This window comes from Oryzias latipes, chromosome 6, assembly GCF_002234675.1.
Source record: "Oryzias latipes chromosome 6, ASM223467v1".
Classification (NCBI taxonomy): Eukaryota; Metazoa; Chordata; class Actinopteri; order Beloniformes; family Adrianichthyidae; genus Oryzias; species Oryzias latipes.
The window spans coordinates 31,103,982-31,130,543 of record NC_019864.2 but is presented as its reverse complement, the minus strand read 5'-3'; the positions used below and the strand labels follow the sequence as shown (position 1 = coordinate 31,130,543).

General features: G+C 47.0%; 3 protein-coding genes across 6 annotated transcripts; 1 reads left to right on the top strand and 2 right to left on the bottom strand.

Moving 5' to 3' along the window:
• Positions 1 to 168: 168 nt before the first annotated feature.
• LOC101167616 (harmonin) lies at positions 169 to 26,511 on the bottom strand. 2 transcript variants are annotated; one of them, XM_023956143.1, is made up of 21 exons: positions 26,420 to 26,511; positions 17,636 to 17,867; positions 15,794 to 15,861; positions 12,816 to 12,959; positions 12,577 to 12,715; positions 11,804 to 11,912; positions 11,698 to 11,722; positions 11,557 to 11,614; positions 11,288 to 11,476; positions 11,152 to 11,211; positions 10,994 to 11,050; positions 8,732 to 8,874; positions 7,922 to 7,987; positions 7,706 to 7,845; positions 7,520 to 7,554; positions 3,346 to 3,387; positions 2,651 to 2,704; positions 2,481 to 2,580; positions 2,249 to 2,358; positions 2,112 to 2,167; positions 169 to 524 (listed from the first exon to the last, which is right to left on the bottom strand). In XM_023956143.1, exons 2-21 carry the CDS (start codon positions 17,669 to 17,671, stop codon positions 512 to 514), a joined length of 1,644 nt encoding a protein of 547 aa, XP_023811911.1. In that variant the 5' UTR covers positions 17,672 to 17,867; positions 26,420 to 26,511; the 3' UTR covers positions 169 to 511. The 2 variants fall into 2 exon arrangements, with proteins under 2 accessions (XP_023811911.1, XP_023811912.1); XM_023956144.1 differs by lacking the exon at positions 26,420 to 26,511 and having other exon boundaries at positions 7,520 to 7,542; positions 17,636 to 17,751.
• On the bottom strand, positions 3,394 to 7,512 carry LOC111947554 (harmonin-like). 2 transcript variants are annotated; one of them, XR_002873436.1, is made up of 4 exons: positions 6,720 to 7,512; positions 6,475 to 6,591; positions 5,095 to 6,077; positions 3,394 to 4,994 (listed from the first exon to the last, which is right to left on the bottom strand). XR_002873436.1 is itself a non-coding variant. In XM_023956147.1 (3 exons), the coding sequence occupies exons 1-3, from the start codon at positions 6,951 to 6,953 to the stop codon at positions 5,289 to 5,291; spliced, it is 1,140 nt and encodes a 379-aa protein (XP_023811915.1). In that variant the 5' UTR covers positions 6,954 to 7,512; the 3' UTR covers positions 3,394 to 5,288. The 2 variants fall into 2 exon arrangements, 1 of the variants encoding a protein (XP_023811915.1); XM_023956147.1 differs by having other exon boundaries at positions 3,394 to 6,077.
• LOC101163488 (outer dynein arm protein 1) lies at positions 17,822 to 21,703 on the top strand. Of its 2 annotated transcripts, XM_020704316.1 has the most exons (14): positions 17,822 to 17,923; positions 18,246 to 18,386; positions 19,006 to 19,086; positions 19,176 to 19,299; positions 19,381 to 19,500; positions 19,585 to 19,698; positions 19,993 to 20,060; positions 20,130 to 20,317; positions 20,455 to 20,586; positions 20,724 to 20,806; positions 20,893 to 21,061; positions 21,194 to 21,330; positions 21,406 to 21,481; positions 21,566 to 21,703. In XM_020704316.1, exons 2-14 carry the CDS (start codon positions 18,298 to 18,300, stop codon positions 21,568 to 21,570), a joined length of 1,386 nt encoding a protein of 461 aa, XP_020559975.1. In that variant the 5' UTR covers positions 17,822 to 17,923; positions 18,246 to 18,297; the 3' UTR covers positions 21,571 to 21,703. The 2 variants fall into 2 exon arrangements, with proteins under 2 accessions (XP_020559975.1, XP_011474844.1); XM_011476542.2 differs by having other exon boundaries at positions 19,176 to 19,500.
• Positions 26,512 to 26,562: the final 51 nt, after the last annotated feature.

Below are 26,562 nucleotides of genomic sequence, written 5' to 3'. Positions count from 1 at the left end.
GACGTGCTGACCTGAACAAACATGTTTGTTCCAGGTGCTCTGAGGCTGCAGGGCTTCACACGCCGCCAAAGCCGCGGAACTGTTCAAAAATGTACAGACTTGTCCCTGCTTCAGCGTGTTTGCACACACGTCCCTCTGGGGGGGTCACAGAAACTGAGCAGAAGCTTCTTCTTTGTTCAATCAGACCTTTATTAGACACTTACAGACTCAGAAGAGGCTCTACTGATCACAGATTTTCATTAACCTTTAACTGACTGACTTTTGCAAAGATCAGCATCTCTGAGCTCCACCACCGTCAGGATCCACATGTGAGAAACACAAAGTATTGACTGGATTAACCTCTGACATTCACCGAGACGGTGGCGAGGAATATCGACGGACGGAGTCGATCTGCAGGACAAGACGCTCGATCCGAGAGAGAAAAAGTGGAAGCGAGCAGACGTTTCAAGAGAAGAGATGAAAGAAGCTCCAGGCGGATCAATCGGGTCTCCTCCAACTGCGTCTGACGAGACTAGAAGAAGGTCCTGCAGGAGAAAGACAGAAATAATGTTTTCACGTCTAAAAATGACCCTAATCAGATAAATCCAAACACCACAAACGAAGCACAACAGAACACACGCATGCCGGTTGATCAGCAAACTCCTTCAAAATCCCTCTTAGAACCAGATTCCAGTGAGAAAACTCCTGTCAGCGCGTGGATCGCCCTCACCTCTTCCATCTGCTTCTGCGCATCCTTTTCTACAGTTTCTACAGTCAGTGAAGGCTGACACGCTTCAAGAAGAGGCTTTCTCCTGGAAGGAGATGTCTGACAGCGTTTTCTGCAGCTCGTCACACATTTGTTGAGATGTCCGGGAACCTTTCCTGCTTCACAATAATTCACACTCCAAAGCTGTTTTTTCCAGACTTTTCTTCTAAATTTCTTCATTCATTCTTGGAATCTTTAGGCGGGAAAGCCGACAATTTGGAGAAGTCTGCACAGCTGAGAGTATTAACAGCATAACTAACCGCTATATACATATGTATAGAATCCTTGAAATAAAAGAATGTTTTCAGTATTTACAGATGATTATTTGAGAAAACTATCTTGAAGCTGAATTTATGGCAAAGCTGAAATGTTTTTTCATACAATTTTTACAGAAAAAAATTAAGATTTTCTGTCAACATCCTGTTTTTTTTAATTCAAACCCATGTTGGCAGAAATCAGAGGTTTAAATCTTGGTTTTTTATCTTTCAAAGATAAAACAAAAGGTCTGAATGAACTAAATATGATCCACGCCCCTTCAGTTTGATTTACAAAATCTAAAAAACATTAAATACATATTTTATTCGGCCTTTCCGGTGCTTTGATGTGAACGTCCAGCCAAACAGAATCAGGTGAAGAAACCTCTGCAGGATCTCTTCCCGAAGGCCGTCGCCTTCCAGGGTTTGCCTTTTGCTCTTGAGCTTTAAGCTCCGCCCCCTGACCTACTCCTGCACTGCTTGAGTTGACGCCGCGGCTGAGCCTTCAGCGACGTATAAAAGAGTGGAAGAGGAGGGATTTCTTTTGAATACGATGGTGGATTTCCAAATAAAAGTTGGAGAAACCTGGGTGGAGGCTTGAAAAACCAACCTGGTCCATGCCTTTACAGGGGGGGGGCTGCAGAAGATGTAACAGTCTAGAGGAACAGCATCTATCAGCAGGTCTGCTGAAGGCGGCAGGAGGCCGGCAGGACCAGAACCGGTCTGGACTAGGCCTGGATTTAGCGGCCCCGTTTAAATTTGGGCGTTTCTGGTGATAAAACAAGACCAGAACCATCAGAGTTTGATGGCAGAGACTGTCACATGTCCTCATAGAGCGGCCCAAACAAAAACAAGTGCCACACCACACGCCGCCGCCCCTCCCCCCCCGTGGGACGAAGAGGAGGATGAAGGTGATTACCAGAGAGGAAGCACTAGTGCTGAAGGACGTAGCCGTGTCTGTACAGAGCTGCGCTGCCTTCAAACGTCTTTCTGTTCACGGTAGGACTGACTGACGCTGACTTACAGCTGCACACACGCACACACCAACGACCCATGATGCACCGCTGCAGCCGGCGTTTCAGCAGACTGTCAATATTGACTGCAATGCTTACACTTCATCCTCATAGTCTTTCGGAGGAGAAACTGCGATCACCACATCGATCCAGTCCTGGAGGTGGGGGGAAAAAAAACGTCAACCATCCTGCAGTGAAGAAACATGCGAGCTGCTGTTTTAGAACTGGACCGGTACCCCGCCGTTCCCCCAGGCCCGCGCCAGAGAGTTCTGTCCCTCTGTCAATGAGGCATCGAGCAGGATCTTCCCATTCACAGCCATGAGTTCATCCCCCGGAGCAATCCCCCCTGCGCACATGCACACACACGCACACACACACACACAATAACAGAGTCAGCTGATTCCATCAGGGGAAGTCGGTGCGTGTCACTTCCTGTCTTCTCTTGCATGGCTCTGGTCAGGCACTGACCGTGTTTGTCGGCCGCTCCGCCCTCATAAACTGATGACACCACCAACTTTCCCAAAGGAGAGTCAGCCCCCCCCTCCAGGGACAGGTCCAGCTGTCCGGCCTGGAGGACAAGAACACGTCAGAACCCGAAAGAGACGTTAAAGATGTTCTGAAGGAGCAGCTGAACTCGCCTTTTTGATCCTCAGCAGCCTCACATCCCGGCCGGCGATCTGCTCCGAGGAGAACTGTTGGAGGAGGAGGAGGAGGAGGAGGAGGAGGAGGAGGAGGAGGAGGAGGAGGAGGACACAGCGTGGAGAAGCTCAGAGGAGCAAAGAACCAGCAGGTTTTCTAACCATCATCAGATCAGAGTCATGTTGAGCATGAAAACCTATTTTACATATTTTTAACGTGACACACATCATTCTCACTGTTTTCCTGACAATCTATACGTCATGAACTCTCATCAGCGAACCTTCATGTCTCCTCATCGCTGCAGCTGCTAGCCTCCTCTGAGTTAAAGCTCACACGTCTGCTTCAGTAACCGCCTCGCAGCCCCAACCGCCGAACCAAAGTAACAAGTAAAACGTGTTCCAGACGTTCAAAACTGATAATGGACATGTAAAGTTTTAATAACAGCACGTCTGTCTTTCTCTCGTAGTTCCTGACCAATGACAGAAGAGCTCTTTAGTCATGTGGTTTTGTTCACAAGCTTAGGCCCGGAACAGAACAGTCCGCTTGATGCCAGTCTGAACACAGACCAAAGGCGAGGTTCGGGACCGGAACAAAGGATTTTCCAGTCTGAAAACACCCTGAAAACAGAGCTCAGGAACATCCACAGCAGTTTCTACAGGTTTCTGGTTTTGAAAGGTCTCCTTCCATACTGTACCATGGAGTACGGGTCGAAGTCCTCCACATACTTCTGAAACTCCTGAGGGAGAGAAAAAAACAGCAAGAAATCCGTTTAAGTTCAGTATTACAGCAAAAGGGGGAAGAAGAGTCAGAGCTGCAGCGGGTTTCCTTTGACAAACCAGTGCTGTGATGAAGGTTAAAGCAAACCTTCAGCAGTGCGAGGTTCTCCCTCTGACAACCAGGAAAGACTCGACTACGTTCTACTAACATGCTCACACGCAGAGAACCTTCAGTAAAGCCGTGTGTTTCCATGGAGGGAACCTCACATCCATGCAGTCCCTTGCAGCAGAAACACACGAGGAGAAAAAAACCCATCAAACTTCAGAGGTTTGCCGTGACTCTCAGTCTCAGTCTGGAAGGTCAGCAGAGCAGAAGGAAGGAGAGCAAAGCTTTTCAATGATCTGAGGAAGAGCAGCTTCCAGCAAAAGTGGATCCAAACATGGATCCATCCATCTGTGTGTCAGCGTCCAGGTGGAGCTTCGCCCCCCAAACTGATGTGAGGACGAAGCTCCAATCAGCAGATCCATCTGACCCAACAACCAGGGCCACGTAGACCAGGTCTTAGTAGGACAACGGACAGAAGGTCTGACCCCCCCCATGCAGAACCTCAGGCGGCACAGAAGGAACCGTCAGGATCAAAGCAGCTGTGGAAAAGATTTCCACTGACAAACTCATTTGTAATTTAGAAAACACGGAATTGAAACTATCGCCAATCATTTCATGCTGTTCTGTCCATGTTAGAGACCGTTCAGGAAGAGGAGCTTCCTGCCTTCTGTGGGGGGCCACGGCCGCTGGCATCTGCTCCAAATCAAAGCAAACTCATGCATGCCATGCCGCCGCCCGCAGAGACAACCGGAGCGGCGTCTGCGAGCGTGGAGACGGGTCAAGACAGGAGGAGCAGGAGGACTGCAGGAGCTGCGTGGATTTACTTGTTTGCTGTTTGACTTAAAGGAGGAGTTAAACGGGACCATCCGTTTCAGCATTTCTGGAGGCTGAAACACAAAAACCGGAGAGAAAGACAGATCCTTAAAAAACAGCTTCTGTTTGATGTTGAGCTTCAGGTCTGGACCAGCAGGAAGACGCCATCGTTTCTACTACGGTTCAGTTTCAGCCTTTTCCAGTCCAGCCTGAACACCACGTTAGGAACATCGTCTCTGCAGCTGCAGACTCCCATGACACAAATACCCTTCAGAGTGGAGGTGAATTTCCTCCTGCAGGAGCAGCAGGAGCAGCAGGAGCAGCAGGAGCAGCAGGAGCAGCAGGAGCAGCAGGAGCAACAGGAGCAGCAGGAGCAGCAGGAGCAGCTTTCTCCTCGCTAAAAGCCTCAGGTGTCTCTCAGGTGTGACTGCATTAAGTCAGAGCAGCTCAAAAAAAGAGGGGAGACCTCCGGTTGGTTCCCTGACCTGGAACATCCACGGCAGATGATGGAAAACCGTTTCTTCTGCCTCGTTAAGCAGGGCGACTACGAGGGGCGGGGCTTAACTGTGTGTCTCTTACCAGGCCGTCAGGGCGGTGGGCGGATCTGTGCGGCTCTGGTCGGTGAGTCTGCGACTGCGGCAGCATGACGGGCTTTGACATTACAGGAGTCACCTGTCGCCTCTGGTTGGGAGGGCTGGGGGCCAGCTGCTATCAGGTTTACCCCCCCCCAGAGAAAAAAATTAAAATAAGCAAAGCTTAAACGTTTGACGCCAAAAGACGGACGCCGTCTTCACCAGACGAGACTCACCAGCATGCTGCTTGAAGTGGAAACGCGGCTGGCGTGGGAGGTGTTTCTCATCACCTGCACCCCAGCAGAGCAGAGTTTAAGCCCCCCCCCCCACGGCACAGCAAATGCCACAGCATCACTGCTGCTGAAAACACTCCAACGCCACACGACATGCGCTTCTTTAAACCCCACCCACCCACCAGAACAAAGCACACTCAGGCTGGGGGGTGGGGGGGCTGCCTCCCCAGCAAAGTCACGTCAAAAGTCACTGCTTGGATTTGTGCATCAAATTCACAGCAGAAAGCCGCTACGAGGAGAAACGAGACCACAGAACCAAAGCCATGCAGAAGTCTGACCTTAGGGCTGGGGGGGTAGGACATTTCACTGGTGTTGGAGGAGTAAAGCCCCCCCCTGGGGAGATAACCGCCTGTCTCCCACTCGCTCCTGTGCTCTGGAGGACTGGGAGGATGCTGGAGGTGATGGTGTTGATGGCGGTAACCACCGTGGGGGACCTCTGCATGCTGTGGGGGAGGGGGTGGTGGGGGCGGAGGGGGCGGCGGGGGTGGAGGTGGAGGAGGGCGTGAGGGCTGAGGAGACGACGGAGGCCATGCTGTCTGGGAGGGGGGAGGGTAGTGGGAGGATGGGGGCCGTGACGGCTGGGGGCGGGGCATGCGCCCCCTGTGAGTGGCAGCTGAAGGGCCGGAGGCGGGCTTCACGGCGGCGGGGGGAGACGGGGGTCTGTGGCGCTGCGGAGCCAGTCGGGACGCGCTGGGAGGGTGGGTGGGGGCGGTCGGGTTCAGCTTCGGTGACGGCGGGGGGCGGGGCAGCGGAGGGGGCAGCTGGCTGGTGCCAGGATGAGTGGGGGCCAATTTTTTTAAGGGGCCCCTCAGGCTCTGGTCCACCTGGTCCAGGTTGATGTCATCCAGGTCGGTGGTGGCCAGGTGGAGGCCCCCAGCGAAGCGCTTCACCTTCGGCTCGGAGGCGGGAGAGCGCGGCGAGGAGAGCTTTGGGTCACAGCAGAACCTCATCAAGAACAACGAACCTCACTAAACGGATCAATACTTCCTGATCAATACCCCCCCCCCACACACACACACACACACACAGACCACCAGTAGACCTGCGTTTAAACTCCTTCAGATCTTCTGCTGCAGAACATCTTTAAGCCAAACATGTGAAGTACCATCATCACCATCACGCCCCGCAGCTGCAGGAGGTACGAGAACACCTCATTCAGGGACTGCGTGGAAAACGAAGAGCGCCGTTTTCCACGCAGTCCCTGAATGCACCTGCAGCCAGGTCCTGTTGGTTTTGGGGTTTTTCTTCTTTTGAGCTTTCATGAAGGTTTTTCTTACAGTTCTGAGCGCATTCACTCGGACCTGGACGGACCTCCGTCTTTACCTCCGATGACTCGTTCTCCACACAGGAGATCTGCTCCAGCCGGGTCTGACACAGACGCTCCACCCAGTGCTGCACTTTCTCCGACTCCTCCATGTCCTCCCTCTCCGTCTCTGAAACCTGGGATGGAGGTGAGGCCCGGCGGCCAAAGAGTGACACCGTCTCAGCTTCTCACAACAACCAGACGGCTCCACCCACACAAATGTTCGCTTCGTTTTTACGTCCGCCCACTCCAGGTGTTCTCGTACCTCCTGGACCAGCCGATTGATCTTCAGCTGTTTTTCTCGTTCGTACATCTCCTCTTTCTCTTTGGCGAGTTTCAGCTCAAACTCCATCTCCTTCTTGTTCTTCTTCTGCTCCTGCAGCGTGTCGGTGTTGGACACCTTCTTCTTCTTTTTCTTCTTCTTCTCTCCTTTCTGAGGTGCACCGTCAACCAATGCAAGTAAAACGCCGATAAATGAACAACGCAAATCACACAGCATGGCATGCACCAACTGGGAGATACTGGGACTGACGTCTTCCTAATCGTCTAGAGGTTTCTGGTCCCTCTCACACACTGCAAACTGCTGAAAATACCTTACGGAGTGATGGAAGTTTCCCCTCATAGCGATAAAACCAGCCAAACGCTACGGATGGAGATGAGAAAGAGTCACATTTCAAGTTAAAATCCAAGAACCTGCAGGTTCAAACATCACACAGTTTCTTCCTTTTTAAAGAAAGACCTTGCAGACCAGCCACCGCCTGTCTGCAGAACGTCTGCAGCACATCTGCTGTATGTCTGCAGACCTTATGCAGCATGTCTGCAGCACGTCTGCGGTACGTCTGCTGCACGTCTGCAGACCATCTGCAGCACGTTTCTGTCCACAGCAGCTTCTCACCCTAAACCAAAACAAACATCAGCTGCTGCTCGTCTCTGACCAACAGGAGCAGGACAAACGTTTAACCATGAAGCAGCATTTTGGTTGTCAAAGGAAACCCAACGCTGGTCTCTGTGCACAAACATCCGTCTATGGCTGCTGCGGCTGCGCAGTTTCATGTGCAGACTCACGTGCTCATTCTCCTCATCTTCATCTGTGAAGGTGGCTTCATCAGCGTGGAGAGGAGGTGGTAAAACAGCACAGCACACAGCAGGTGAGGAACAGAGCATGCACAGAGAAAAGACGGGACAAAAGTCACGGAAAAGTCCCGAAGGAAAAGGGTTCATGCATTTTTAGAGAGAAGAGTCTGCTCATACGAGAACTCCGGGCTTTTGGAGACGGGGTGGTTTTGATCCCCGGTGGGGCAGGTGAGGGGGTCCTTGGACTCTTCGGCCGGTCCTGGGTTCCCCAGTCCTCCTGCCAGTCTCTGTTATGCTTCTTCTCTGAAGCCTCAATCCTTTAGAGGTGGAGGAGATGGTTCAGAGTGTCACGTCTAATTGCATTTCAGACTTTAGAAACAAATGTTTGCATACTTTTCCATCTCCCTTTTGTATCTGTCCTCCTCCTCTGCAGTTTTCTGAGCGATCTCCATTTTTCTCCTGTGAAACACACAAGCCTCATTTCATGTTTCATGCACTGCAGACGTAAAAAAGAGCTGACTTTCAAGAAGTTCTTTCATCAAACAAGATCTTCAAGAAAGCTGCTTGTGGCTTCAGAGGATCCCAGGCTCAATTCTTCTTCCCAAAGGTTTTTTATGCCAGGCAGCGGTGGATGCAGTTTGTTTTTGCTGAAGTGGAAGTTGTTCTTGTTACTTCCACTGACTGTATTTGAGACCTGAACTGAGTGATTTGATTTACCGGTAAATTATAAATTGTGGTGAATAACAGAAGGTAGGATGACCTTTTTTTGTTTTCCTGTTTCCTCACAAAATCCTTATTCTTAAAAATTATAAAGCAACTAAAAGCGAAGTGACAGAACAGAGCAGTTCCTGTTCCAAAACCGCCTGATTTCACCAAAATGTTGGAGAGAAAACACATCAGCTTTCCAACCAAACACAAAAATGCTGCTGACACAAATCATTAAAATCATCCTTTCAACAGATCAGCTGGGTCTCTTCAAGCACTAAATAATGAAGGTATGGGAGTTCATTCAGCAGCTAAAAGGTCAATAAATCAATATGTCTGCTGCAAGAAAGGCTTGGAAACCAGGAGGCTCATGAGTTTGGTTTGGTTGTAACTGCAGGTTTCATCCGTTCCTTCAAACATGTTGTGATCTGCAGAGCCTAAAGCGAGCAGGTCTGGAAACGAGTCCCGAACGTCCCGGCTGGTGTCCTCATTACTCACTGCCTCTCCTTCTCCTGCTGCTCTTTAATGATCTTGTTGGTCTCCATCGCCGTCCTCTTCTGCTGCATCAGCTCCTGCCTCTGCAGCTCCCGGCGCGCCTCCGCCGCCAGGCGCTCCTCAGTCGTCATGAACAGCTCGCTGCCCTGAGAGAGACACCAGCAGGAGAAGGCAGTGAGGGACAATGTGGGGGGGGGGGGGGGGGGGGGGGGGGCAGGAACAGAAGGAGGACTTTGGTCACCTCTGTCAGATCTTTATTAAAAGTGTAATAAAAACTGCTGCACTAAGGAGTGAAGTGTCTGTTATTTACAGTGGAAAGATGATCCGAAATGTGATGAAGAACTCTCAGCTTCAATATCAAACCAAAACACGGAAAATTCTCCTCATCCCACAATAGTTCGGCAGAAATCCCAAGTGCCTCCCTGCAGGGATGACATAAAAGGTTCACTTTCGTCTGATTGTGGACCAACAGTCCAGAACCGTCATCAAACCCGCGGCTTTGAACAAACATCAGAATGCAGAGCATGAAGAGTGCCGCCGCCTCGCTCTGCAATCACCTCAACATCAGCCCAAACGAGTCACACTGATTAATGTCTGCATTCAGCGCCGTCACTCATCACATGGACCCCCCCTGCCTGCATGACAAGGCTGAGGAGGGAAGAGGAGCAGCAGGAACCGTCAGTCCTGCAGAAGAACTGAAAGCTGGACCACAGGAAGCCACCGCACCACGGGATCGAGTTCAGGAGAACAGTCAGTGAACATGAGAGGAAAGCAGCAGTGCAGGAAATCCCATCTGTTCACGTTGGAGAAAAAAAACACTGAATTCTGACTCAGTTCTGCTCATGTGCTGCAGATGTTTCTGCTGGATTTCTACTAAAGTTATTCTGTTGTTGAAATACTTTATTTCACCTTAAATGATATGAGGATAAATGAGCACAATATTTTCACTAGGAAACAGAAAACCACTGAAAACCCACAATTTCATGAACTTAAAGACAAACTCAGAAAAAAGTATATGATAGAAAACAAAAAAAATTGTATTTTATATGAATATCAAATATTTAGTAACACACATAAATTCACCTGGAAAAAAACCTTCCTTTGTTGGAAAGCAGCAGATGTCCCCACAGAGGGACACCGACACAGAGGGACGCCCCCACAGAGGGCCACCCCCACAGAGGGACACCCTCATGGAGGGACACTCCCATGGAGAGAAGCCCCCGCAGAGAGGGATGCCCCCCCAGAGGGCCACCAACACAGAGGGACGCCCCCACAGAGGGACATCCCTGCAGAGGGACACCAACACAGAGGGACGCCCCCATGGAGGGACACTCCCATGGAGAGAAGCCCCTGATGAGAGGGATGCCCCCCTAGAGGGCCACCAACACAGAGGGACGCCCCCACAGAGGGCCACCCCCGCAGAGGGATGCCCCCACAAAGGGCCACCCCCACGGAGGGACGCCCCCACAGAGGGCCACCCTCATGGAGGGACACTCCCATGGAGAGAAGCCCCTGATGAGAGGCATGCCCCCCTAGAGGGCCACCAACACAGAGGGACGCCCCCACAGAGGGCCACCCCCGCAGAGGGATGCCCCCACAAAGGGCCACCCTCACGGAGGGACGCCCCCACAAAGGGCCACCCTCACGGAGGGACACTCCCATGGAGAGAAGCCCCTGATGAGAGGCATGCCCCCCTAGAGGGCCACCAACACAGAGGGATGCCCCCACAGAGGGCCACCCCCGCAGAGGGATGCCCCCACAAAGGGCCACCCTCACGGAGGGACGCCCCCATGGAGAGACACCCCTATGGAGACAAGCCCCCGCTGAGGGACCCCCCAGCAGAGGGACACCAACACAGAGGGACGTCCCCATGGAGGGACACTCCCATGGAGAGAAGCCCCTGATGAGAGGGATGCCCCCCTAGAGGGCCACCAACACAGAGGGACGCCCCCACAGAGGGCCACCCCCGCAGAGGGATGCCCCCACAGAGGGCCACCCTCACGGAGGGACGCCCCCATGGAGAGACACCCCTATGGAGACAAGCCCCCGCTGAGGGACGCCCCCGCAGAGGGCCACCAACACAGAGGGGCGCCCCCACAGAGGGCCACCAACACAGAGGGACGCCCTCACAGAGGGAGCCGCCCCACCTCCACGGGGGGAGCTGCTTTAGAAGGAGTCGGTTACTTTTTTATAAGTATTGATAGAAACACGAGATCAGCGAAAACATCAAAGTTTGTACTTCGTCTCCTCACACTTGGTACTTACGGCTCCTGTCAGGACAGTGATGGTCAGACTTCTGCTGCTCTTCAGGACTTTGATGGCCTGAAACCCCGAAAAGACCAGACTTCAGGTTTGGAGACGCAGCACCACATTATGTATGGAGGAGCGAGCATCGCAGAGGACGCGGATCCAATCCAAGTCACCTCTTTGTGGTCCAGAGCGGTGAAGTCCACGCCGTTCACCTCCACGATCTGGTCTCCAGCCTGCAGTCAGACAGGAGAGCATCAGTGCCTCCAGCTTGAGGCTTCATTGAAGCTCGGAAGGCTTTGGTGAAACCACCTCCAGGCCGACTTCAGCTGAGAGGGAGCCCGGCTTCACGTTGCTGATGTAGATCCCAGGTTTCTGGGTGGGACCGCTGGAGATGCTGATGCCCATGCCCTTTTCCCCCACCAGGCTGAGGAAGACCTTCTTCTCCTTGATCTCCTTCCCACCAATTGATGTCAAACCAGCGATGCTGCTCCTCTTCTCCTGGAACGGCACAGATGAGGAGTAGACAAAAGAAAATCCGCCCAAACGGAAAACTCACGAGGATGAAGAGGACGTCCTACCCCGGACTCCGACACAAACTGATCCACAAACTGCCATTTGAGGGGCTCCTCTGAGGAGCTGAACCAACGACAGGAGAAGCAGCAAAGACCTCAGAGACCTCCTCACATCAATTCATGACAGGATGAAAAAGAAAGACCAACCTTTTGACGGGAATCATCCCCACATCTGCAAAACAGCAAAGCGTGTAAAACTAACAATTCAAATGAATGTTACGGCGGAACGCTTTACGCAGGACGGCTGACGCACGTCGAACTTTGAGCGACACCGTTTTGGTGGTCTTGATGAGACTGATGACCTCCTCGTGGATGCAGGACGAGATGGAGTATCCGTTGATGCGAACGATCTCATCTCCAACCTGGAATCAGCGCAGAGTCAGACGCCGTTCAAAGGAATAATTCTGAGAACCATAACGCGGCCTCAAACGTTTGTTCCACCAGGTCCGAGCTGAAGGGATGCAGGCATCCATGAAACCTGGAGGAGATCTACAAAGATGTTGTCCGGTCCTGATGGTGGAACACCTTCTCATTTCCAGTTTTCCACTCAAACAAACAGAAACACAGAACCAGAAGCTCCAGAAAAACTAAATATCCTGTAATCATGTTACTCATCCACTCATTAAGGCATTATTCACATTCAATCAATGCTATTAGTGCCACAGATGTTATCTTGTTGATTGGAGAACTCTTGAACTTACTGTAGATTACCCACAATGCACCTGCAGTAATTAGCATTGCATCTGTGTGGTCTGCTGTGAAATTATTTCGGTTCAAGGCACAGATTTTAAGGATTTCTCTTTAATAACCAGCTGATTGAAACAAACTGGAGACACCAAAGGCTGGTCTTTACTCCACCTAGTGGCTGCTGTTGGTATTGTTTCAGGGAATCAGGCCCAAGGTGATAAGAAGACAAGTTTATAAAATACACACAAAAAAACCATTGTAACAAATAAATAAATAAAAAGTTGCCATAGAATAAAACTGAGATCAAATTTTTGTTCAGAGACATAAAGGTGGACTCACCTGAAGGCCGACGTTGTCAGCCTGTCCGTCTTTAACGATCTGTGAGATGTAGAGACCGCAGCCAAATTCCAGGCCCCCGCGCACGCTCAGGCCCAGTCCGTCACGGTGGGTTCTGTCCAAGCGCACCTCCTTCAGCTTCCTGCTCCATCAGGGGGTCGGGGAACACAGAGCACACGGTTCTGAGGTTTAGCCCTGTAAAGGACGGGGGTTTGATGCTGTGGGTGGGACGCTGGACGTACCGGGACCTCTTCGGGGTGAGCAGGTCGTACTCCACCTGGTGTTTGAGAGGAATGAGGGGTCGAATGGCATCAAACAGCGGGAGGCGCTTGGGTTCATTGATCACCAGCTTCAGGTCTCCCACCAGCACGGGCAGATCCATCGACCTGAGGAAGAGGAGGAGAGCCGAGGACGTTAACGTCTCCATCTGAGCGCCAAACAGGTCTCTGCTGTCCAGTTCAGCACCACGAGGAAACTAAACCCAGCAACTGAAGAGCCGAGGCCCACCGAGACCCCCACCACTGAACCACACCGAGACCCCCACCACTGAACCCCACCGAGACCCCCACCACTGAACCCCACCGAGACCCCCACCACTGAACCACACCGAGACCCCCACCACTGAACCACACCGAGACCCCCACCACTGAACCACACCGAGACCCCCACCACTGAACCACACCGAGACCCCCACCACTGAACCACACCAAGACCCCCACCACTGAACCACACCAAGACCCCCACCACTGAACCACACCAAGACCCCCACCACTGAACCACACCAAGACCCCCATCTATATGAATCCCATAGAAGCATAAGAAATTATAAAAACCGTCAGCTAATTCTAAACCAAAACATCTACAAACTGAAACAGAATTAATATGTTGGTGATAAAAAAAGGTCATTGATTCCATTGTTGACCCGCTGACCTACATTTGCAATTTATCCTTTCAAACAGGAACATTTCCACAAAAAATGAAAATATCCAAAGTGATTCCATGACACAAATCAGGGGACAAACACCAACTAACAAATAACAGACCAGTGTCTTTACTCTGCCAGTTCTAAAAAATACTGGGAAAAGGAATCCTCATGAGGCTGGAAAGTTTTATAGAAAAACACAAACTAATATCTAAAAAACAGATCAACCTCCATGGCGATTACACAACTAACCGAAGAAATGATAAATGACACTGACAATAAAGAGCTCGCAGTAGGAGTGTTCATCGATCTGAAAAAGGCTTTTGACACAACTGAACACAACGTTTTAGTAAACAAACTGGAAAGATATGGAATACGAGGACCAGCATTGAAATGGTTAAACAGTTACTTTAATAACAGGCAGCAGTTTGTCCAACTGGAGGACTGTCAATCATCCCTGCTAAATTTAAGCTGTGGAGTTCCACAAGGGTCAATATCAGGCCCCTCCCTGTTCATCCTTTACATTAATGACATCCACATGGTAACAAATACACTCAAATACTTTTTATATGCCGACGAAACAAGTATAGTCTATACAGAAGAGAGCCTCAGTGAAGTAGTAAACATAGTAAATACAGAATTAGGAATAGTAAAACAATGGTTCCACAAAAATAAACTCTCAATGTTAACAAAACTAAATTCATGATTTTTGGAAATAGACACATTCCTGCAGATTTAGAAATAAAAGTTGCTTTTGATAATCATGTTTTGGAAAGAATGACTGAAACTTGGAGTAATTATGGACGACAAAATCAGCTGGAAACCACAAATAAAGCAGATCAGAGCTAAACTGGGAAAAATGCGTCATACTCTCACAAAGCATTATTACTAATATACTCATCCATAATACTATCATATTTGCAGTACAGTGTAGAAGTTTGGGGAAATACACCTCTAGTGTTTGTATGTTTTACAAAAAAAAGCTGTTCTAATTGTTGATGGAGTGGATTATGGGACACATATGAACGCACAATTTTTAAAGTCAGGTTGATTGAAGCTATCGGATGTAGTGAAACTGAAAACGGCTCTCATCACGTATAAAACCAGTTACAACTTACTTCATATAAACTTACATTAAAGACAGAGATGAGAGTTACAATCTAAGAAAACAACTGAATTTCAAAAAGCAGAGCATTCACACAACAAAGAAAATGTGTTTATGAAATTGTGGTGTGGATTTATGGAACGGATTGGATGAAGGTTTAAAAGAAAGCAAAAGTTTATATGTATTCAAAATAATCTACAAGAAGTCATTAATAGAAAACGATTTAAAAAAAATAGTCACTTTTCAAAGTTGCCTTGCAGAATTGTACGGTGAATGTTTTGTACATATCTGTAAGTTGAATTATGAGCATCAAGTGTTGTAAAAAGAGGTGAGATCAGACAAGATTCCTCTTCAGTCCTTTTCAAACACACCGGATTGTCTTATGGGTTTGAAACCATTGTGTGGATTTGTTCATTTGTGTTTGTGTTGTTTGAAAAAAGTAAAAGAAAGAAAGAAAGAAAGAAAGACCCCCCATCAAGGCTGCTTTCACACCCTCCATGACAGAGAACCTGAAGGCTGAAAAGGAAGAGATGGTCCAGAAGTCGACCATCTCAGAGGAGGTTCTCCTTTGGCTCCACCCCATCCACGCCGTGCAGCATCACGCCAAAGGCTGCGACGCTTCGCCTGCAGTCAGACCTGCTGACTTACTGGTCCTCACAGATGATCAGCGTCACAATATGGAGATGAAACTGAACCTTTGGCTTCAACGCTTAAAGCTTTGGTCCAGCTTCATGTGAGACATCCAGACGAAACGAACAATGAAGCTGATGGAAAAGATCCTTCAAAAGGAGACAAAAGGAAAGCAGCGGAGCAGCAAAATAAAAGCCTCCTGAATTATGAACGCCTGTCATTTCAGCCCCATTAGCAGCATGGAGATGAATGAGGCTTTTGTTGACGGCCGCCCGAGCTGATCTGAGCGCAGAGGAAACCGATCAGGGTCTCCAGACCAACGAGGGGAGAGACCTGCTGCCCCCGCGTGCCCCGACATGCCCCCCCACCCCCCACCACCAGGTTTCTAAGAATAGCTTCTTCTCCTGTTGAAGAGCTCAGCCTGATCTGGAAACGTAGACGGGAGATGAAGGAGGAGAGACAGAGCGAGAAATGACATGAAGAAGAAGAAAGTAAGAGAAATGTGAGCCCCCCCCCCCCCACATACACACACACAGTAACCCCCCAGAGCAGACGGGACTCACTGGTGATACATGCGGAGGACATCAAACAGGTAGTCCTTCTCTGCCTCATTTTCAATCAGCAGCTCCACCTGAAAGAAGAACACAAAGATGGTGACATCCTCCTCCCGCCAGCTGACAGCCGGACGCTCCGGGGGGGGGCAGGCACGCCCAGCCAGGAGGCGCACACACCTGGTGCCGGCTCAGGTGCAGCAGGATGGTTTTCAGAAAACGCTTCGGCCAGTCGCTGATGCACATTTGAACGCTCCGATTCCCTCCTCAACTGAAGGAAAACTTTCAATCAGTGCGAAAGACGAGACGAGAAGGAGGAGCGCCAGAGAGGGAGGAGGTCCTGCCTCCCTCCTCCAAGCCTCAAGGCTCAGGTGGAGGATGGTGGAGGCCAGAGGAGGGTGTCACCTTACATCCACACACCTCCTGCTACCATCAGAAGGAGCTCCTCTGCTGGAGAACGTCCGGGCTGTCAGTTTGTAGAAATCCTGCCTCATCTGCTGCTGATTCCCTGGATCAGGTTTGTTTAGCGGATAAAGCACCAGATCCAGATTCAAATAACCTGCTTCAATGGCCGGTTAAAGCCTTCTGGGAAGCAGCACGTTAAGAAGAAAGAGGGTGTTAAGGCAGGGACGCCCAGTTTTCTGTTCCGTTTAGCAATCAGCCTTTGTATTATGTAAGGGATTTTCTTTTTTGTGCCCCTGTGAGGTCCGTTGAGACGACTGGGTTGGCCTATAAAAATGAAATTGAATTGAAATGATTTAAAATCCGAACCAAACAAATGAGATGTCACTGGAAAAGCTAGAACTGGGGTCCCCAAATCCAGGCCTGGAGGGGCGGAGTCCTGCTGCTTTTCCACAAAGCCTGCCTTATCTGCTGCTGATTACCTGGATCAGGTGTGTTTAGCCAATGAGGAGCTTCAACGGCAGGTTGGTTGGAAAACATGTAGGACACCGGCCCTCTAGGCCTGGATTTGGGGGCCCCTGAGGTAGAATGTCCAATTTAGGCCAATCAGGTCTTGGTAGAGAACTTCAAATGAATCCTCCCCTACAGAGGACATGCATGATGGGCTGTTCTCAGGAGGATCAGTGTAGGACACTGGAGTCTGCAGATGGGTGTGAGCAAACCTTTACAGCCTCATAAACGCCTCTTTGGCAGATTAAACTGCAGACTTTGGCACCATAAACACAAAGGGTGCGCAGTGACGCACGCAAACGGCGTCCACAGACCCTCAGAGAAACCGTCAGGCCTTTGGGAGGCAGAGCTGGCATCCGGGGGCTTTGAGGGAACAAGGACAGATCCCACCGAACACCCAGCAGATAGAAGGTCCTCCCCCAAGCCTTTCATCAAACGGTGCCATAACTTCTGCTCAGCTGCTCGCATCTGACGCATTATCTAACACGGAGCTGCCCTTTCTGCTGCACGCAGCCATGCGGGCGTCATGTTCCTGCAGCATCTTCCCTCCCCCAGGACTGAAGCTCCACAAAGAAAGAAAATAAAGAAGGAGCCTTAAAGTCACCAAAGATGACACGGACAAACAACAGATTTAAACCCCAAATTAAGAAAGAAAGGAACGTTTTCATGATCTAAGGGGACATTTTAATGTGAGCCTGTGTTCCAAAAACTCTTTTCTTCAACCCAAAGTGTTGTCTAAAATAAAACTATTTTTATCTATTCAAACTTTTTTTTAAATAAGGTCCATTTTTTTCACCGAGCCGTTGGGTTTTCCTGGTCCTGTGGCGCAGGCCTGAACGTCTCACCTGTCACCTGAGCCAGCAGTGGCAGACAGGTGACAGGTGAGGGGGAGCGCAGACCTTCTCACGGGTGAAACAGGAAAGACTCAACTCACAAACTCACCTTGTGTCGAAATTCCTTCGCCACTTTCCGCTCCATCTCTCAAAAGTGGGTAAAGCGGCGAACGGACGGGAACCGGCTGGAGACGCGGACCGACCGGGGACGCTGAAGTCAGCCTCTGCTTCACACCCACCGGGTCCTCCCCTCGGGGCTGACGCTGAAGTCAGTTTACGACTAGGAGGTTCCGGTTGGGAATGTGGTCCAACAAACCAAATGTTCTCTTCAAATGTCAGTTCTACACAGAGGAAACACAGGAAACAGGCCTTTCTATGTCAGAATATTCATTTTCAGGTGAGTCCAGGTTAAAAAAAAGGCGTCAGCTCTGAGAATGTTTAGTGATTGTTTTTTATTCAAAGTGATTGTAAACATGAAGCTTTTCAGCTGAATGACGTCAATGAGTCCAAGTCAGAAAAACATCTTTAATGAAAGTAAAAATAGAAAAAAATCCGATTGTGTCGATGAGAATAAGTGACGTTTGTGTCTGTTTCATGTTTACAGCTGATCACCGTTGGTCACGTGGTCTTTACTAACCCACCTACCGTTATTTTTCATAACTAATTTCATTTAAAGAAATGTTGAGGAAATGAAGGTTAATTTTTGTTCTTTTTAACAGAACAGTACCTAAAAATCCGCAGCTTTCCCCTTAAAGCGTGAGAAATGACGTCATGACGCCGACAGCGACCGGGCGTTGCTTAGCAACGGTTTGCCACAAACTGGAGAGCTGGCAGGAGGCCGTTGGTTTTGTTTTCAACAGGTGAGAGATTGTTTTGTCCGTCTTTAAAAATAAGAGGATGATGATGAATAAAGTTTCAGAATATCGACGGTCTTTGCTAGCAGAATCGCCTCTCAGCCGGTTCGGGAAATGTGGGCGTGGTTTCGGCGTTAAATGATAAACGTTAGCCAGTACAGTTTCCATTAAATGAGTAATTATTTAGCCGGAGATTTATTTATCTTTGTTATGTTTTTTACAATAATTTTGACTTTGTTATCAATTGTATTTCTGATAAATATATATTTTTTTATTTTAAACCTAAATAGTTTTAGTAAGTGTGTGCGTGGTTTATCTTTGCAGAGGGGGGGGGGGGGGGGGAATTGAAGGAAAATTTATTATTAAGGGCGATTTTACCAGCAATAAAAACGTATTCCTTTTCTAATAAAATATTTGCCTTCGCGTTTTTTTACTTAATTATAATCATAATAATAGTTTTTATTTTATTTTTTTAACGACATTAGAAATAAAGGATATTTGTTCAAAGTTGAGCATTTATGAGAGTTAATCTTTATTTGATCTATTTTTCCTTTTTTTTAACAGGTGAAGCTGTCAGAGCGATCCAGTAGAAAATGTTCAACTCTCATGTTTTCTTTCCACACAGACACTCCAACCTAAATATGATCATGTATGAAGGTCTCCAGGCCAGCGTCGTGTGGGACCATGACCTGATCCACAAACAACAGTGAATAATCCCAACATTCTTACTTCATTTTGAAACAAACACTTGTTTGTTTCTTGGTCTGAGCATCTGTGTGTGTGATGTGAACAAAGGCAGAACCACCAACACCAGGACAGTCAGGACCCCGACGGCCTCCAGAGTCTGATCCAGAAGAATGACCTGCTGGACCGACAGTTGGAGGACGAGCGGCAACGGCACAGGAAGCTCCAGGAGGAGGTGGCCTGGGCCCTTCTCCGTCACGTCTTTGGGAGTTTCCGTCCAAGGCCCAGTCTGACCCTGGCGTCTGTGTGTGACCAGGTCTCCAGCGCCGAGCAGAGCCTGGAGGAGCTGAGGAAGGAGGTGGTCCGTGGTTCGTTGTGGTCCGAGAGGCAGAAGACTCAGAGGGCCATACGGGCTCTGGAATACAAGCTGCACAGAGTCAGCGGCTCACTGCCACAGAAAAAACGGACTCTCAAAGGATCCGTCCTCATCTCATTGTAAATGTTGTTTTCTCTGTTCCAGGCCTCAGTGGAGCTGAACGTGCAGCTGGCTAAAAACAGACGTCTGGGAGAGGAGCTGCAGACTCTGAGTGATGAAAGGATCTCCTTCCAGCAGCTGCAACACAAACTCAACAAGGTCAGACACCCGCTCCTGCAGGGGCGGGATGCAGACGGCGTTTGAATGTGTGAATGCCATGGACTTCCTGTCCAGGGGGAACCCCACCCCCACCCTTCTGCTCCTGGTTTGGCTCCAGGGACCCCAAATGGGACTAAAGTGGCTTCAGAAAACGGACGGACGGATGGATGGATGGAGTGTGTGTGTGTGTGTAGATGTGTGAAGCGCTTTGGTTCATCAAGAAGGCGGCTAACCGTAGAGACGTTCACGCCGTTTATGGTCTGCCTGTGAACGGAGCTCGCCGCTGTGTTTCAGGAGCTCCGGGACGTCAAGAAGAAGATCAGAGAAGCGACCGGCGTGTGCTCTGCTGCCGACCACGCAAGGTGACGTCACGGTTTCGCTCCAATAGAATCGGCGGGACTGGACGCTCACCCTCCTGTCATGCTCATCAGGGTGGAGGTCCAGACCAAGATGGTGGTCACACAGGAGAGGAAAGAGGAGGAGCTTACCCAGACCAAGGCGGAGATCCTAAAACTCAGCAGGGTGATCGCTCTGAAGATGACCCTCCGAGACTTCACAGTGATGAAGAGCAGCAGGAGGAGTGGTCCGGACGGCAGCCTGAGGGTCACACCAAGGAAGTGTAAGGTTCTTCTGAGGTTCTGCTGCTTCCCAGAACCGGGACAGCTTGGATCTTTTGGATGTAGCAGGATGGGTTTGGCTCCTTTGATCGTTTGTAAAAAGCGGTCTGTGATTCTGTTGTGGATCGTGTGATTCCAGTTCCCAAGAAGACGCAGAAGACGAGGGATCCTGGGGCGGCGTCCGTGGACGCTCTGAGGGAAGCCTTTGAAAAGATTCAGGCGGCCACAGGAGTGGACGACCTGGCCGTCCTGGTCAACAACTTCATCAAAGGTAAACGAGCGTTAGAAGACGTCCTCAGTCTCCCTCCTCGTGTTTATGTCGTCACAGTCACTGTCTGAGGGGAGTTTCCGATTCTTAAATCAGGTTTTGTGGTCGTGTGAATCTCAGTTTTGTTTCTCCCTGAACAGACGAGCAGAAGATTTTTGAACAGAATAGTTTTCTGAACGTTCAACAAGCAGAGGTCACGACCCTCAGGGAGCAGAGCAGCAAGGTGAGCCTCTTCCTGTCACTGAGGGGCCAGGAGGTTGACGGACCGGAACAGAGGGACCTAAAGGCTTTTCTGGTGCGTTCCCACAGATCCAAGCAGAGATCGATTCCCTTCGAGCTGAACATCTGCAGCAGAAAGAAGCTCTCTCCGTTTCACAGAGGAACACAGAAGAACAACTGAGGAAGGTTGAATCGCAGATCCATGACTATGAAGGCCGGTGGGTCACCATCAACAAAATCCTGGATGACTTCAAGAAAGGTGTGACGCCCTCCAGCAGCGGATCCGTGGAACATCTGCGGTCCTCCATGAATGTTCACCTGCTGACGGAGAAACAGGAAGTTCCTTTGATCTAACCGTGTGTGGCGCTCTACTGCTGACTTCCTGTTTCAGGGTTACACAACATCCCCTTGACATCAGTGTGGAGGCAGTCGACGGAGACCCCCGAGGACGACACGGCGACGCTCATGAGCCCCCTGGAGCAGAGCACCAACGACCTGCTCGCTGTGCAGGTCTTTCACACGTTTAAGGTCAGAACTGATGCTTTCAGAAACATCCACCTGGAGAAACGACTGCATCATGAAATCCTGTTTCTGTCTTGACAGAAACAAGAAAAAAATCCAACGCCTTCCAAAAAAACCATCCAGATGTTTAACCTGCCAGCTGCAGCTCCGCCTTTGGGTTTGTGATTAAACGTAAATGTTTGAACTTCTGTCTGTCAGAGGAGATCCAACAGCTGCTGGGTGGGTCTGTGTGGCTCCTCAGAGTGAAAGTCCTTTCTGAAACGAGGAGGAGGAGGAGGAGCTGCTGTCAGAGGAGGAGCTGCTGTCAGAGGAGGAGTCGTGCAGCTGTGCATCTCGGAGCCTCAGTGGAATAAACATCATCTTTCTTCTGCAAACTTCACTTGTGCTTTTGCTGTTTTGTTTTTTTTTTAACAAATGTCCTGAAGTTGAATTCCACCATCTGGACTTCAAGTCTTCTTCCTTTCTTCAAAGTATCTTCATCCGTCTGGATGGGTGATGAAAACCTTTTGGTGAGATGTTTTAATGAAGAAGACTAGAAGTCCAGATGCCATGACTGGATCAATGAGGACCTTCACTGACATGCTGCTCCTCATTTTGGGGTAGAAACCCTGAAAATGATGCAGAAACCTGATCACTTGACTGTTTGATCACCATTTTCAGAACAGGAACATCAGCCTGGATCATCCACTAGTGCCACACAGTGACAAACAAATCCGTCTTCTTTAGGGAGGCAACAACAACACATTGAAATGATTCGACAGCCGTAGTGTAGATTCTTTACGTCACATTGTTTTTTATGCAGCACATAGTCGGACAGAAAAGGAGATTTTTTGGGGAAAAGTAAAATTTAAATATTTGTCCATCCTATCTACAAGAAAAGAATAAACAAAAGTCAAATGTTTTGATGTAAAATGACTACTGTGCATAACTGGTGTGCTTTCTTTTTATGGCATGCATCCATCTGCCTTTGAATAAATAATGTGGAGAACACTTGTTTTCCATGCAAGGTTTGTGATAACTGGGACTTTGCAAAGTCTATTTTAGCTGATAAACAATACTGCAAAGGCCACAACTACGGTGGCCCTGAAGTGCAAAGCATTCAACAAATCACTCGATACAAAAACATTTTTAAGATCACAACAACAATTAAAAAAAAAAAAAAATTTAAAAAGCAGCATTACATTTTAGAAAACAAAACAAAATTTCAGAAACCAAAACTTGAAAAACAAAAATGACAAAAAAAAACATTTCAGAAAACAAAATTAATTTCCAGGAAAAAAAATAAATATTAAAAAATGAAAACATTTCAGAAAAAAAAATAATTTCCAGAAAAAAAATGAAATATTAAAAAATGAAAAACATTTCAGAAAAAAAATGAAATTTTAAAAAATGAAAAACATTTCAGAACACAGAATGAATTTCCAGAAAACAAAACGAAATCTTCAAAAATGAAAAACATTTCCAAACCGGAAGAAGCAGGTACTATGGGACAACGCTGATTGGATGATGATTTTTGTCAATCATTTGAACTGAAAAGTATTTTAAATGAAGCGATGCCGGATTTTATCGTCCAAACAACAATGTACCATAATAATCCACGTATTTCCCATTTATATATCAAATAAAAAATGCAGCAAACTGTTAATGAACTTTAAAATTATTTTTTTAACATTTCGCCTGACACACGGTCACCCGGAAGTAGTTTGTGAGCACTTTTACTTTGAACGCTGTGCGCTAATGTCTACGGCTGCGAGGTTCACGCTGTCAATCATCTTCAGGTAAGAATCAAGTCTGTGATCTTTTCTTTTGTCAGTCACATGTCTCTAGGGATGTTAATTTTAGGATGTTAAAGTGCTGCTTTGAAAAGATAATTTCTTTTTATCTTGCGCATGCGCAAAAGGAACCCGATGGAGACGAACCGTCTTCGCATGATAGCCGTTCCCGTTTTCGGTGACAACATGATGAGAGAAAAAGCTCCGAGCCAGCCTGATTCTGTGATTTATACAGTAATTACAGTAATTATATGGCATCAGTGTTGCTAAAAATCGACTTTAAGACTGAAATCAGTAAACAAGTTCTTATGGGAAATAATATTAAAGTGCATTGTATATTTTTGAACCATGCATATACACATATACTGAAACTTAAAAATGAACTTTAAAAGTTTATAAAATACTTAATTGAATTAACATGTGATATTTCTGCAGGTGAAGCTACTCAAAGCGAAGTTCCAGAAAGGTTTGTGCTGCAGAAGAACAGATGGCAGCTCTACATGGGAATTCAAAAAGACTAAAGTCATTCATATCATTGTGCAGTGTACAGGCAAGTCACCATGATTTATGTGAAATGTAATCAATAAATATTATTTAACCTTAATATCTAATTTTTTTTTTTTAATTGCAGGTCCTTTAAAAAACGTCTTTAACCTGCTGCATAAGCCTGATTAGTTGTAAATGATGCAGTGGGGAGTGAAAAACGAAGCACAATTCCTGGCTTTAGCGTCGGGCTGATGATCTGGAAATCACATCTGAGGAATCGCATCAAACACTTGTACAACTCCAAACAACTTAATGTTCCTTTAAGCAAAACTCCAGTTTAAAATGTTCATATTAGGCTTGCTTCATTTAGGAGTTTTTCCATGTTTACCATTTTAGGTTTTAAAGCTGTATTAACAAAGATGATGTTTGATTTTCAAAGCTGTTGTTTATAAATGTTTTTTTGTCAATGAAAAAACTGAATGCTGACGTGAGGATTGTAATAATGGATATGAAAATAAACAAATTTGTTTCATAGCAATGCAGTATATTTATTGAAAACTTAACATGAATATGTTATTCAGTAACAGAAACAAAGAAACAGTTGTGGATTTTCCTTTATGGGCTTCTTCATGCAGTCAATCAAATGTTGCGCTTACAATCAGCATTAACTCAGCGTACCTGTCAGTCACATTTATTAGAGGAAAAAATGCATCTGGGAAAGTCTGTTTGTGCTTAACAACTATATCAAAAAGAGTCATGTCAGGGAAGGTTTGTCCACATTGCTGCTCAGCATCACATCCAGAGGAAGATGCACAGGTAAGGGACCCCAGTTCCTGCTCGTACATGCTTGCAGCTTCCTCTGCACTGGACTCCAGCTCCATTGAAATCCCTGACAGAAATAAATTAATAAATTAAAAATCCCTGACAGAAAAACATCGGCTGCCGTTCATCTTTCATTCAGGAAAAAGTTGAGTTCATCAAAATGAGGAGAAAATGGGTTAAACCAGAAATTCATTAGGGAGGGGTCAAAACACCAAACTCAGAATAAAATACATTATTTCAGTCTTACAAAAATACATTCTAAAACAATTTGGTATTCCTCCTCTGCCTGAAAGACTAAAATGTTTTTTTAAAGATTTTTTTTACTCTACAGACTTTGCCACCGTTAGTTACACACCTGGACGTGTCTGATGATGTGCACATCCAGTCATTTACTGTCATGTTTCTGTGCACTGACACACTCTAAAGTCACAGATCTTAATAGTGTGAATAAGAAGCATTCATAAATGTTATTCTGAGACACAAACTGCTGCAGTTTACCTGACAGCTTTGCTGATTTATGCGGCTGCTACACCTGTCTGTGAATCCTGCCCACGTGACCCCCCCTCTCCAGCTGATGAGGTAACCTGTCATTAACGTATGAATGAAGGATCTTGGATCTGTCTGTAAACACCCACCTAGAAATCACGTTTAACGCTACATTTATTAGATCAAACAAATGTGCCTCCATACCTTATCAGTGGATGGCGGGACTGCATTTCCTGATGTGCGCCGTCTTTAACACCCGTTTCTTCGCAGCTGCTGCTTTAAACAGAATCCTCTCACGACATTTCGAAACATTTGTAAACCTGGTTGGTGTTGATATTTCTGCGGGCGTTCTGTCATCATATCCGCTAAATATTCAAAGATTAACGTTTATGTTAACGTTTTACCGTCCCTTTCTTTGTTTACCTGCAGAACGGACGTCATCCACACAAACTACTTCCGGGTGACCGTTCTGCTTCAGACGAAATATTAAAAAAATAATTTAAACCTTCATTATCTATTTACTGCATTTTTGATTTAATATGTAAATGGGAAATACGTGGATTATCATGGTACATTGTTGTTTGGACGATAAAATCCGTCATCGCTTCATTTAAAATACTTTTCAGTTCAAATGATTGACAAACATCATCATCCAATCAGCGTTGTCCCATAGTACCTGCTTCTTCCGGTTTGGAAATGTTTTTCATTTTTGAAGATTTCGTTTTGTTTTCTGGAAATTCATTCTGTGTTCTGAAATGTTTTTCATTTTTTAATATTTCATTTTTTTTCTGAAATGTTTTTCATTTTTTAATATTTCATTTTTTTTCTGAAATGTTTTTCATTTTGTAATATTTCATTTTTTTCTGAAATGTTTTTCATTTTTTTGTATTTCATTTTGTTTTTTCTGGAAATTATTTTTTTTTCTGAAATGTTTTCATTTTGTAATATTTCTTTTTTTTTCTGGAAATTAATTTTGTTTTCTGAAATCTTTTTTTCTTTTTTCTTTTTTATGTTTTGGTTTCTGAAATTTTGTTTTGTTTTCTAAAATGTAATACTGCTTTTTAAATTGTTGCTGTGATCTTAAAAATGTTTTTGTATCGAGTGATTTGTTGAATGGTTTGCACTTCAGGGCCACCGTACACAACTGCTAAGACTGTTTAGTTACACTAAATGCTAAATTAGTTTACTACTTTTTCAATAGTAAACGACTAAAAAAATGTTAATAAAAAACTTTTTTTTTCAAACTGTATACTGTTCACAAATAGTTTTCCATGACTGAAATACCAAGGTTATTACTTTCTTTAATTTATTTACCAAAAGTGTGAACAAATTAGAAGAGTAATTAATTAAATGTTTTGCCCTTAAAATTGGCGGATAATGAAATGTTTTTACGAGCACAAAGTTTTTTTACCCCGTTAATTTTATTGATATACAGCAAAAGCAACAAAAGTGTGAATGCCAAAGAAAGATAGAAAACAAACACAGACCTTAAACAGCCACAAAGAAGCGTCACATAAAGAAAAAAATACCAGAGAGCTGCAGGTTTTCCTTGAAAATTTCCTTTTTCCCAAAGGACGTTAGTTGGATTGGAGCAGCTTTGTTTCCGGACCAACGGTGTGTTTCAGTCAACGTTGACTCGCCGTTAGCACCGCCGGCCGCTAGAGGGCGACTG

What these genes read in the sequence shown, in the direction of transcription:
- LOC111947554 (XM_023956147.1), bottom strand. Translation starts at nt 6,953, where the DNA reads ATGCTGTGTGATTTGCGTTGTTCATTTATCGGCGTTTTACTTGCATTG. An exon ending in TCAATCGGCTGGTCCAGGAG is followed by an intron (nt 6,592 to 6,719) that starts GTACGAGAACAC and finishes CCTCCATCCCAG; the next exon opens with GTTTCAGAGACGGAGAGGGA. An exon ending in TGGAGAACGAGTCATCGGAG is followed by an intron (nt 6,078 to 6,474) that starts GTAAAGACGGAG and finishes TGTGACCCAAAG; the next exon opens with CTCTCCTCGCCGCGCTCTCC.
- LOC101167616 (XM_023956143.1), bottom strand. Translation starts at nt 17,671, where the DNA reads ATGGAGCGGAAAGTGGCGAAGGAATTTCGACACAAG. An exon ending in CGAAGGAATTTCGACACAAG is followed by an intron (nt 15,862 to 17,635) that starts GTGAGTTTGTGA and finishes TTCTTCTTTCAG; the next exon opens with GTGGAGCTGCTGATTGAAAA. An exon ending in GGCTGCTGAGGATCAAAAAG is followed by an intron (nt 2,581 to 2,650) that starts GCGAGTTCAGCT and finishes CTTGTCCTCCAG; the next exon opens with GCCGGACAGCTGGACCTGTC.
- LOC101163488 (XM_011476542.2), top strand. Translation starts at nt 18,298, where the DNA reads ATGACGCCGACAGCGACCGGGCGTTGCTTAGCAACGGTTTGCCACAAA. An exon ending in TGCAACACAAACTCAACAAG is followed by an intron (nt 19,699 to 19,992) that starts GTCAGACACCCG and finishes GCTGTGTTTCAG; the next exon opens with GAGCTCCGGGACGTCAAGAA. An exon ending in AGGTCTTTCACACGTTTAAG is followed by an intron (nt 21,331 to 21,405) that starts GTCAGAACTGAT and finishes CTGTCTTGACAG; the next exon opens with AAACAAGAAAAAAATCCAAC.